The sequence below is a fragment of the Coturnix japonica genome, chromosome 6 (assembly GCF_001577835.2).
Source record: "Coturnix japonica isolate 7356 chromosome 6, Coturnix japonica 2.1, whole genome shotgun sequence".
In the NCBI taxonomy this organism is placed as follows: Eukaryota; Metazoa; Chordata; class Aves; order Galliformes; family Phasianidae; genus Coturnix; species Coturnix japonica.
Genome location: NC_029521.1, coordinates 19,505,611 through 19,517,351, shown reverse-complemented (window position 1 = coordinate 19,517,351; position 11,741 = coordinate 19,505,611). Strand labels below are relative to the sequence as shown.

Here is an 11,741-nt window from a genome sequence, read left to right as displayed (position 1 = left end):
CCCCTCCATCCCAGGACCTGCTGCACTGCAGGGGACACGCTGTGTGAGGTGCTTGCAGGAAAGAAAGGAGGATTCCAGGCTGGATATTAACAGGAGATGTTTGTCACACGTTTATTCTCACACACACACACACACACCTGTAGCAGTCACCCCATCGCCTTCCTTTAGGCACAGGAGGACAGGGCTTGGGCCAGGAGTCCACAGGGGTCGCTTCCTCAGGAGGCTGCACTCACAAAGTCCCTGTCCTCCAGAGCCTGAATGCCTCAGGTTATCACCAGTCCTGTCCTCAGGCAGGTGGATGCACAGAGCACCACCCACAGCTCCTCAAGGGCGACGCTCCTTCATCCGGTTCTTGCGGCCAGCCTTGGCCCCTCGCTGGGCACCCTTCATGAGGCCCTTGAACTGGCCCTGCATTTTTGCCTGCTTCCTGGAGGGAGGAAGGAGCAGGGAGACAGATTAACATGGGTACAAGGCACAGACAGCCCCTGGCACAGGCCTGTGCAATGTGGCTGCAAGGAGCAGCACAGAGGCTGGCAGGGAGCCCCCTCAGACCACAAGAAATGGTAACAACAATGTGCAGGACCAGACCCAGGATATCCCCCCCTCCCTATACCATGCCCTTCCTGCTCAGTCCCACCTTTTGTTGAGTTTAGCTCTGTTCAGGGGGATGTAGGCATAGGGGTCGAGCTGGCCCTTCTTCTTCACATCACCTTTCCCTTTCTGTAGGAGATACCAAGATGAAGCATAAAGGGAGATGTGAGTGTCCCATTCTGGACAGCCCTGGTACAGTCACACCAAGGACTATGCTGCAGTGGGGTGCCAGCTGAGCACGTGGCTCCCAGGACAAATCTCCCACCCAAATGATGCTGCTGCACCAAGCGCATGGTGTGAGTGGTGAGCAGGAACTGCCAGGCAGGCTGGAAATATTAATGAGTACTAAGCATTGAGCAACTTCTTTTGGAGCACAGATGCCCCCCAGCACTTCCTTGCCCCTGAGACCAGCAGAAATCCTGCCCCAGCAGAGCCAAGACATCTCCCCCCAAAACCCTGCCACCTCTTGTGTGCTCACCTTGGATCTGTACTCTGCACCAAAGGCTGGCTTCTTGTCTAGTGGCCGGTGGATCCCAGAGCCTCCAGCTAGAAAAAGGGTGTGTGGTGGGAAAGGGGAGCCAGGGCCAGGCTCCCAGCTTCCATAGTTTGGGAGCTGTTCCTGTTTCTGCCTCCAGCACAGAACTCAGAGCCAGCCACCCTAGAACAGCCCAGCCTGTTCTGGCACCTGCAGAGTGGGCACAGGCATGACATGCAATTACCTCTATACTGAGAGTAGTTCCCAGTCTCCGGTTCATCATCATCTGGCTCTTCTCTGAACCGGCGCTTCTGGCTTTTCTTCTGCAGAAGAAAGATACTGGGTCACTGTGGCTAGCTTGTCCTTACAGCAATGTCCTTCCATAGACACACAGCCTCCTGCTTCCTTCCATGGGGTCCAGAGACCTTCCACACCCACCACACACCCTCCATCCCACTGCAGCCTCATGCCCCACTCCAAGCAGCTCCTAGGTAGAGCCAGGCATCTCACATTTCCCCTGTGCCCCATACTCACACTACGAAGGCCCACTTCTTCCAGCACATCTGCCACCTCCTCGTCCACTCCTGGGGCACAGGACAAGGCAGTCAGTACAAGATGCTAGCAGAGATGCCTAGCACTGTGCCAGCCTCCAGGACAGGGTGCCCCCCCAGGCTCGCCCTGGCAAAGCACTGTGCCTGGTGACATGACCACACCAATGCCTGCCACTTCTAACCACAATTCCCCAAGTCTGCACATACAGATGGGCAGGAAGAAAATTGTACCATGTGTCAGAGCACGTCCTGTCAGACAGTACCTTTGGTTTCATTGTTGCCAATCTCCTCCTCCTCATCATGGATGATCAGACGCCCATCCTCAGACACCTGGAAGTCGTGCTTCACTCCTCTGGACCTCTTCAGGTTTGGTTCGGTGGCTACACACAGAGACAGGTCAGGGCCTGGGGAAGGACCCGCTCCCCAGTGAGCAGTACCCCACTACAAAGGCTCTGGTGCTCACCCAGCACTCGCTGTGACACATTGGGGTCCAGGAAGTTGAGAGGCTCATCCTCTTCCCCTTCTTTCAGCCATGCCTGGCCCTTCTGCCGTGCTTGTTTTTTCCGCCCCTTGCCCCGCCGCCGTTCCTCTTCTTCCTCCTCTTCCTCTTCTGAGTCTGCCAGGATCTCCTCCATGCTGGGCACAAGGCAGAGAGCACAAGGTAGACAGAGCAAGGCAGAGATGCAAGCCCCACCCTGCCCACAGCACGAGCCAATGCCAGTGATGTCCTCAGCATCTCTACAGATGCTGGCCAAGCAGATCCAGCACCAGGCCCTCTGCTGAGGCTTCACCCCAGCCCATCTCTACCTGTCTCCCTTGGGCTGGGCCGGTGCCTCCTCCTCCTCCTCCTCTGCAGCTGCTTGCTTCAAGGCACGCTGCTTGCGGCTGCGAGCTTCAGCCTTGCGGATGTTCACCAGGACCTTGTGGAACTCAGCTGGCAGCAGCCCCTGCACCAGCTCGAAGCTGGGGAGGACACAAAGCCATCAGTTCCTGCAGTGCAAGAACTCCCGCAGTGCTCAGCACTGCTCCCAGCAGCCCCGGCTCACCCGAATTTGCGGATGAATTTGGTGAAGAGGTTCCTCAGCTTCATGCGGAAGTGACGCCTCATGTCATCTGAAAGGTTGCCTACAGCCTCCAGCTGCCAGCACAGACAGACCTCTGAGCTCAGAGACCCCTGTCTTGGTCTCTTACCTTCTCCTGAATCCCCACCCCTCCACCTCCCTGCATCACTCACACCTATCCCATAGCAGCACAGCTGTACCCTGCCGCCATGCATGGTGCTCTCACCATGGTCTGGACGTGCTTTGCCAGCACTGTGGTGTCAACCAGAAACAGCATGACTTTGAGGAAGCCCAGGGCAGCCTTCACCACATCACGTGTGCGAGAGCCCAGCAGCAGGCAGATGTTCTGCAGCAGCTGCTCCACCACGCTCAGTTCCATGTGATCTGCAATGCAGCAGCACAGTGTGCACTGGTGGGCACAGCCCTGTCCTGCTGCCTGGCAGTGCTGTGCCCCATATTGTCCCTGCAGCTTCCACTTACCTTTAAACTCAAAGAACAGGCGTGTGAGTGCCAGCACCGTGCAGCTGATCATGGTGACTGAACCCGTCAGCCCCGCGTAGATCAAGAGCAGGAACCGCTCCATAGCCTCTGCAAGAGGGGACAGCTCAGGACATGGGGCAGGTATAGGTCTGACCCCCTGGATGAGAGCAGTGATGGAGCTGAGCAACAGCTGCTTACCTTGGGGAGTGGGCCCAAAGCGGATGAAGGCATGTCCCATCTCCACCAGCAGCATGAAGGCATTCTTGCGGGCTCCCACTGACACCTCTTTGGTGCACAGGATGACCTGGAGGCACAGAGCACGTCACAACCCAATGGCCACCCCTGAGCGTGCACCCGAGTCCCACACTCACCTCTGGGACCAGGGCAGTGACGAAGGGCTCATGCTTGGCTGAGAGCTGCTTCACAATGTGGAACAGGCACTTCAGCCGGGGCTGAGGAGAGAAAGAGCCCAGCACTGTCAGATGCAAAGACACAGCCCTACCCCCGCCCCACAGCAGCCCTCACTCTCACCCTCTTGGCTGGGGATGCTGCGCTCTTGAGTGAATCCAGCAGCACTGCCTGCAACTGTTCCAGATGTGAGTGGACAAAGGCCTGGCACGGGGCATGTGGGGCAGCACATACTTCCTCCAGCACACGATATGCCTTCTTCTGCATGCTGTGGTCCTTGCTCTGCAGGGACAAGCAGTGACACTGCAGTCAGGGTGGTCCTTGGCCCACTGAGATGCCCCGTTGTGCTGCTAGGGCTGGGAGCAAACCAACCTGGAGAGAAGGCTGGATAGTCTGATACAGGGAGTCCAGGGCCTCCTCGCTGGCATAGGGAGACATTGCCACCACCAGGTCCAGGATGGAGAGCCTGCAGCAAATTGGGATAATGAGGGAGATAGGCAGAGGGCCATCAACATTCCCCAACCAAGCTTAAGACTCAAGCTAGGTGCTCTGTTTGATGCAAGAGAATGATGTATCCTGCAGCTTGAGTGCTGCACGGTAGGAGTGAGCCAACAGGTTCACTCATCAGTATCAGCCCCTGGGTGTTACCTGGCAAACTCTGAGCTCTCAGGACTGGTCAGCTTCTCACTGGCTTTCTGCAGGAACCCACACACCATCTGCAAGGCAGGCACAGAGTTAGTAAGGCTGCCCCTCCCGCCCCTATGCACATATGGGGTCAAGCTGCAGGCTCTGCAGCTGGCTCAGCAAGACCTTCTAGTGCCAGGAGAAAACAGCTGTGGCCAGCAGAGTCTGCCCCATCTCCCCAGATACTCACCTGTGGGTCTGTGATGGTCAGGTAGGCACGCACAGTGTCCAGCACAGAGCGGCGCTGCCCGCTGCTGCCTCCATCCTCCTCAGGCTGACTATACACATTGAATAGAATGGGCAGGAAATTTTTGGCAAAACGACCCACTTCTGCTCGCTCTGCATCTGGAGAGAGAAAGACAAGGGGGTGTGCATCAGCATCACACCCCACACCTGCCCTCAGTGGGTCACTGTGGGGAACAGGGACAGCCCCCCTTGCCATGGCAGTGTCCAACCCCCACCTGTCCCACAGCCGTGGTGGATGAGGGTGCGCAGAGCCTGGCACACGGTGGGGCGGAGGTCCGGGCGCTCACTTATGGCCATGCCCAGGGTGCGTGCCAGCCCCTTGAAGGCCTCCACCACATCTGTGGGGCGGGTGCAGAAGCCAGGCAGTAGTGTCCATACCTGGAAGCAAAGGAGTCAGTGGGAGGCCAGGACACCTAGGCTAGCACTGCAGATAGGCAATGACAGGGGTGGTGGGCACTGTGTTACCTGCCACTGCAGTGTGTCGTAGATCTTGGACTCCAGGCTCTTCCCAGCCTGGGCAAATTCCAAGGCTGCAAAAGAGAAGGAAGAAATGAACAGAACAGCAGAGATGGCTCTGCCCTGAGGAACAGAGCACCTGCAGAGCACCCAGCACTAAGTACCCAGAGCCCCACCAGCCACTGCTCTTCACCTCTGCTCTTTAGAGTGGCTGCCAAGGGCAGGAAGTAGCTGGTGAAGAAGCCAAGCCGTGCACCTTGCACGTGGTCCCGCAGCACAGGCAGCAGCCAGCTGCGGGGGAAATCCAGCGTCTCCCTGCAGAGGGAGCACAAGGTCAGGGGAGCATCAGACTTTGGGCATGGGGCACAGCCCCAGAGCTGGGCACAGTGATACTCTAGGCAGCCTTCATAGCAGCTGAGGCTGGAAGCTACACAAGGTGCCTGCTGTGATCAAGCAGACAGGCCCTGGTTGATAGAAAAAAAGCAATCTATCTGCCAGAAATAAGCATCCTCTACTGCTGGACCCCCAACCAGCCCAGGGCCATGCTCACTCCTTGCCATCGATCTGCAGGGGTACAGCTTCCAGCAGCACTTCAGGGCCCATGGCACCCACGGCAGCCCCCACTGCCCGGTCCACCTCAGCAGTATAGGGGAAGTGCGGAGAGAGGCGCAGGTCACACAGGGACTGCAGGCACTGTGGGGACAGACAGGAGGCTGAGCAAGGAGCCAGCCGAGCACACTGGCCCTGCAGCCTCCCCATCTCACTCACCTTCCTCATGATGGGATAGCACTGCTTCCCACACACCTCGAAGAAAACCTCCAGTACTTGCAGCACGCCATCCCATGCTGCGTGGAAACGGTACGTTAGGCCTTCCTCCACAGACCTGGCAAGGAGAGATAGGTGATGACAGGGACCAAGCCGGACCCACGGGGACAGCCTTCCTCATGCCCCACTGTTCCTCACCTGAACATCTTGCACAGATAGGAACCAGGGGCTGGGGCAGATGCAGAGACATTGCCCAGTTCATCCATGTGAGGAGCAATGCACTCGTTCAGGAGGGTCTGCAAACAGGGAAACAGTTTGGTGCTGAGCTGCAGATATGACAGCCCAAGGCAGGACAGAGGGGCTGGACCCAATACAGTGCAGCCCCATGTGCCCAGGCAGATCCCAGCCTGACCACAGCAAGGACATAGGCAACGTGCACTTGGTACCTCAAGGGTCTGTGCTGCAGCTGCCACCACCTGTGAGTGTGGGGACAGGAAGCAATTCATGGTGGCCGAGAAGAGACGGGGCAGGTGAGCCCAGCACAGGTCCTTCTGCAGTCTGGAGAAGGGACAGAACAACAGTGAGAGATTGAGCTCAGTCTCCCCCCAGCCCAGCGCCAGCCTCTCCCCACCTGCCCAGGTTGATGTGTGCCTTCTCCATGGTAGCCAGCCAGGTGAGCAGCGGCTGCAGGTCGTTGGCATTGGGCACGTAGTCATACAGCGCCTAGGGAAGAAAAATGGTGCTGAAGACAGTGGTGCCAGTATAGCCCCATCCCTCCCTACCCATCCCTGCACTCACGGTGATGATCTGGGCGTTGAGCTCGGCTGGCATGCAGGACGTTCTGGGCTGAGCACTGAACAGGCTATGGAAAGCCTGCATGGCACACGCTGTCACCAGCTGCAAGGACATGTGGTCAGGAGAAACAAAACCTCTGTGCTTTGCAGTCCTACCCCAAAGAGTGTTCTACCCAACCCACAGGGACACCCCATCTCCAGTGGAGCTCCCCATCTATGTCCCCCTCCTTCTACAGCAGCCAGCCAGCCGGCTCTGCCTGGGATGCTCTGATTTCAGGTCCTGCAGATTCCCAACAGAGCAGCCTAATGCCTTCCAGAGCTGAGGTGGAGGCACTGGCACAAGCACTACGTGCAAGGACACAGGGGAACTGACCACATGGCTGAGGGTCATGACTCTGAGCAGGGTCTCGCAGCACGTCTTCAGCACAGCCGCAGGGAAGCAGGGCAGCAGGTCCCGCAGGAGGGCCAGCACGTGCAGTGTGGTGGTAGCCTCCTTGGTGCCTGGTGGAACAGAGCAGCACCCATACTTGTAACAACAGCCTTGAGCAAAGACCCCATGTCAGAGCTGGGGTGAACTGAAGCCCCACTCTGGGAAGAAGGGAACAGACAGACGACTGAAAGCTCTCCTAAACTCTTGCAAGACCTTTCTCCCTGCTGTCCCTACCTACCTCCAGCTTTTTCAATCTCCTGCACGCAGAACTTGGCACTGGAGGGCGCCGCAGGATGGTGCTCAGGAGCCTCATCTCCAAACATGAACTCGCTCCCCCTCAGGACTGAGCACACACCGTGCTGAGCTGCTTTCCGAACCTGGGGGTGGATGAATATGGGGGCATAGAAACCATATGCACAGGGAGCACAGCCAGCCCCAGAACCAAGCCCTGGAACAGCACCCACATGTGCTGAAAACCCACCTTGGGTTTGGTATGAACACAGAAGCTCAGCAAGCCGTGGTAGACCTGGAGGGTGACAGGGTAGCTCCAGGCTGCCAAATCCTGTTTTCGTAGCAGAGTGGCCAGGCATGAGAGGACCTACAAGAGGACAGCAAGGATACTGGTATTACCTTACTGAGACCACCCTCAGTCCACCAGAGAGGCTGCCCCTCCCTGCAACTCACCCATCGCAGTGCAGAGGTGGAGCCGCTGCAGGCCTGTGAGGATATGATACTCATGAAGGCTTTTGAAGCATCTGAAAACTTCTTTATGAGTACCGGGCTGGGGACTCTGTGGGGAAAAGGGTTAAATGGCAGGCAGTCACACAGGGATTCGCACACACAGCCTGTCCCTCAGACTGTGCCAGACCCCATCCTGCCGGGGCAGCCCTCCCCACTCCCTGCCCTGCTCACCGCTTCAAGACAAGGTTGAGCAAGTAGGCAACGGCAGCCACTGACTCAGGGGAATCCACCGCCTCCAGCGTGGTCATCTGGAATACAGGAGGGGTTTGCAGCAGGAGAATTTGCAGCAGACCAGCCTTTCCCAAAGCTTTGGGGAAGGGGGCAGAGAAACAAAGGGCAACTCAACAGCATCTCTGCCGGAGGATGCTCAAAGCCTCCAACACAAGCAGAGCGCCATCAAACTGCGGCAGTCACTCACCAGCGCAGCAAAATACTCAGTCTCAGTCTCTTTGCCCCCCTGCGAGTGAATCACATCAGTCACAGCTGCCAGCACGGCACAGATCTGTCACGACAGCGAGCAGAGCCCTCAGCATCCTCGGATTGTTGCCCCAGGAGCCCAGGGCCAGCCCTGATCCTGCTGGTACCTCTTTGTGTGCGGCAGAGTTGGACTCCCAGAAGCGCTGCACTTTGCTGAAGGTGACATTGGTGCAGTCGCTCAGCCCGCTCAGGAAGGTGCCCGACGACCTCTCGGTGGCGGCCTCGCCGACATCACCCTCCTCCATGGGCAGCTGAGAGCTGCCGCTCGGCCGCTCCACACACAGCGATCCTGACTGCAGCTCATTGTGCAGCTTCACCGCGTCCACCGTCAGGTTGCTTTTCTCTGCCGGGTGAGAAGCCCCACGGTCAGGCTGTCCCGTATCACCACCACCCTCTGCTCCCGGTATGAGACACGGACATCGCTCCTCCCATAGGATTAGCACGGAGCAGCGTGGCACTGAGGTTCGGATGTGACTCAGTGCACAGCGGGGCAGGCCCATGCAGCGCTGCCCATATAACTGTGTGCCCATCGCGGCCGGGGCCTCGATGCAGCGACTGGCAGCCAGGAGCGGCAGGACCCCGCTGAGCTTTAAGGCCTTTCACAACCCTGCGCCGCCCCCCCCCATGTTCCACGTCCCACGTCGCCCCCCGGTCCCGTTCCGCTCACCGGCCGGCCGGCTGTAGAAGCGGCTTCTCGCGGCCAGGCGGTGCCGCCGTGTCTCGGGGTTACAATCGCTGCTGTGCCCCTTCCTCCATCGCCGCACCTTGGCGGCGGTTCCTGCCCTCAGTCTCCCGCACCGCGCCATGCCGGTCCCGGCTCCACGTGCCGCCCCTTCCCGCCGTACTTCCGCTTCCGGCGCCCGCCGCCATTTGCAGTGAGGGCAGCGACGCCCGCACCGCGGTGACGTCACCGCCCGAAGGTCGCGCCGCCCTTCGCGGCCCCGCCATGCGCTACGTGCTCCGCCGCCCGCCGCCTCCCTCGGGCTGCGCATGCGCGCCTCGCACTGCCCGGCGCGGGGCGGCGTGGGGCGGGTCAGTTGCGTGCGGCGGCGGCAGCGGGAGGAGCGGGGTGGTTGTAGAGCTCCAGCTGCCATGGCCGCGTACCGCCTCGTGCTCGTCCGACACGGCGAGAGCGCGTGGAACCTGGAGAACCGCTTCTGCGGCTGGTACGACGCCGACCTCAGCCCCGCCGGGCAGCAGGAGGCGAGGCGCGGCGGAGAGGCCCTGCGAGGTACCGGCGGGTGGGGGGGGCTGCGGCGGCCATTACGGGTGTCGGTCATTTCATTACGGGTGTCGGTCATTTCATTACGGGTGTCGGTCATTACGGGTGTCTGTCGGTCATTACGGGTGTCTGTCGGTCATCTCGGTGTCGGTGCTGACCGGCCGTGCCCGTTATGTAACGGCGCGATACTGAGCGGCCTCTGATCCCCCCCCCACCCCCGCTGTCCTCAGACGCCGGCTATGAGTTCGATATCTGCTTCACGTCGGTGCAGAAGCGGGCCATCCGCACCCTATGGAACGTGCTGGACGCCATCGACCAGATGTGGCTGCCCGTGGTGCGGACGTGGCGCCTCAATGAGCGGCACTACGGGGCCCTGACCGGGCTCAACAAGGCCGAGACGGCCGCCAAGCACGGCGAGGCCCAGGTGAAGATCTGGAGGCGCTCCTTCGACATCCCCCCGCCGCCCATGCAGTCGGACCACCCCTTCTTCACCGCCATCAGCAAGGTAAGGGGCTGCTAGGAGCATGGGGAGCCTTGTGCCGTGGGCCTCCCACGCTGCCCTTCGCTCTCCGGTTGCAGCATCGGTGACAGGAGCTGGACCGAGGCCATGCCGTGCTTTCCCTGCAGGGGATGAACCCCAAGGGATGGCACGGAGTCAAGGGGAGATGTTAATCATTAGTCCTGCAGTCAGACCTTGGGTGTTTGCTCGGCAGCAGGCACCATGCTATTGCCCCCAGGCAGGGCTGGTAGCTGGAGGCAAATCCCAGCACTCTTTTCTCGTGGGTGCGCAGCTAAAAGCCAGTTTCACTCCTGTTCTCAGTCACCGTTCTCAGCACTCAACCCCTGGTGCCTCATTTCCGTGCTGTGCCGCTGTAGCCCCTCGGGGTGCTGGGCTGTGGTGCAGGAGTGGTGGTGTTCCTGCAGGATCGTCGCTATGCTGATCTGACTGAGGACCAGCTGCCCACGTGTGAGAGCCTGAAGGACACCATCGCCCGGGCCCTGCCCTTCTGGAATGAGGAAATTGTCCCGCAGATCAAAGAGGGCAAGAGAGTCCTTATCGCAGCCCATGGCAACAGCCTGCGGGGGATTGTCAAGCACTTGGAAGGTACGGCAGCTCTGCGTGCTGCTCAGGATCCCCCACTGACCTTGCTCTATACATGCAGAGCTCTCCCTTGCCCTCCCTTTGAGTATCCGTTCTCTGTTTGCAGGCATGTCCGAAGAGGCCATCATGGAGCTGAACCTGCCCACTGGAATCCCAATTGTGTACGAATTAGACAAGAACCTGAAGCCTGTCAAGCCCATGCAGTTCCTAGGAGATGCGGAGACGGTGCGCAAGGCCATGGAGGCTGTTGCTGCTCAGGGCAAAGTCAAGAAATGAGGCCAGGTGCGCAGAGTTAGCAAGTAGATGAGTCCCCTCCGTCCCCATCCCTCTGTGCACACCCCACAGATGTAGAAACTTGGAGCTGCTCCCCAGGGTTAGGCCCCTTCCCTTTGCACCAGGCTCACCTCTGCAGGCAGCCTGGGAGCTGGGGGGTAAGGGGCTGTGTGCACAGGGGTCTGGTGTGAAAGGGAGTACTCGCTCTGCCAGGCAGCAACTGCAGCCCTATGTTGTTTTGTTCCCAGCCCTTGGGGGGATGCTCTCAAGCAATCTTTTGCCATGCCTGGCTTCTCTTGCTTCCCTGGCAGCTCTTGTCACTGCTACTGTAGTTTTGTTGCTTGGTTTAGCTCTTTCAGAAGCACAACAGGAGCAGTGGGACACAGGCAGGAAGGGGCAGTGATCAAGATGGGTGCCCAGGTCCCCTCGTGGCTGTGTGGTTTTTACTAGGACACTTAGACACCAGATGTGTTGTACTGTGGTGCACGCTCCTGTGTGTAGTACAGCACCCAGTAGTAGTACCTGCAAACCCCAACCCAGCTCCACTGCTTTAACTTATTGCTTTTGGACAAGGGAAGGAGCGTGTTGTCTGGGATCTGTATTTGCCATGTGCTTCCTCCAGCCAAAGCCAACTTTAGTCCTGCATCATGGAGGTGGTTAGATGCCATTGTGTACCCATCCCACAAACGTCTACTTGGCACTGTCACTGTAGCCTCCCCCACTGCTGCTGTAGTGAGTCTGGGCTTGCACTGGGTCAATCTAACTGTCCAGCGGTAGCAGTTGTCTTGTTCCAGTTCAATAAAAGATGAATATGCAATAATTAAATGTCAGCGTTTCCTTGTGCCACTGCGCCACGTGGAGCTCCCACTTTGCCTAGCACCGCATTTCCTGCACCACCACGTGTCTGTGATGCGCAAGTTGCTGCTGACTTGTGGGTGCAGAAGGTGCTCAGACTGCACAGCAAAGCACAGTTCTGCAATCCTCG

The 11,741-nt window shown here is 58.9% G+C and overlaps 2 protein-coding genes across 2 annotated transcripts; one reads left to right on the top strand and one right to left on the bottom strand.

Moving 5' to 3' along the window:
* Positions 1-86: 86 nt before the first annotated feature.
* RRP12 (ribosomal RNA processing 12 homolog) lies at positions 87-9,026 on the bottom strand. Its single transcript, XM_015866988.2, has 34 exons — positions 8,827-9,026; positions 8,267-8,502; positions 8,101-8,184; positions 7,854-7,930; positions 7,626-7,731; positions 7,423-7,539; positions 7,180-7,318; positions 6,885-7,012; positions 6,516-6,614; positions 6,349-6,440; positions 6,164-6,275; positions 5,916-6,013; positions 5,721-5,835; positions 5,503-5,645; positions 5,146-5,267; positions 4,962-5,026; positions 4,712-4,874; positions 4,441-4,595; positions 4,215-4,282; positions 3,939-4,032; positions 3,690-3,848; positions 3,530-3,610; positions 3,357-3,462; positions 3,159-3,266; positions 2,905-3,062; positions 2,664-2,755; positions 2,425-2,580; positions 2,081-2,253; positions 1,881-1,997; positions 1,601-1,650; positions 1,311-1,389; positions 1,070-1,137; positions 638-720; positions 87-427 (listed from the first exon to the last, which is right to left on the bottom strand). Exons 1-34 carry the CDS (start codon positions 8,963-8,965, stop codon positions 325-327), a joined length of 3,885 nt encoding a protein of 1,294 aa, XP_015722474.1. The 5' UTR covers positions 8,966-9,026; the 3' UTR covers positions 87-324.
* Positions 9,027-9,143: 117 nt separating this feature from the next.
* Positions 9,144-11,581, top strand: PGAM1 (phosphoglycerate mutase 1). The gene is made up of 4 exons (XM_015867007.1): positions 9,144-9,390; positions 9,612-9,886; positions 10,306-10,486; positions 10,590-11,581. The coding sequence occupies exons 1-4, from the start codon at positions 9,150-9,152 to the stop codon at positions 10,757-10,759; spliced, it is 867 nt and encodes a 288-aa protein (XP_015722493.1). The 5' UTR covers positions 9,144-9,149; the 3' UTR covers positions 10,760-11,581.
* Positions 11,582-11,741: the final 160 nt, after the last annotated feature.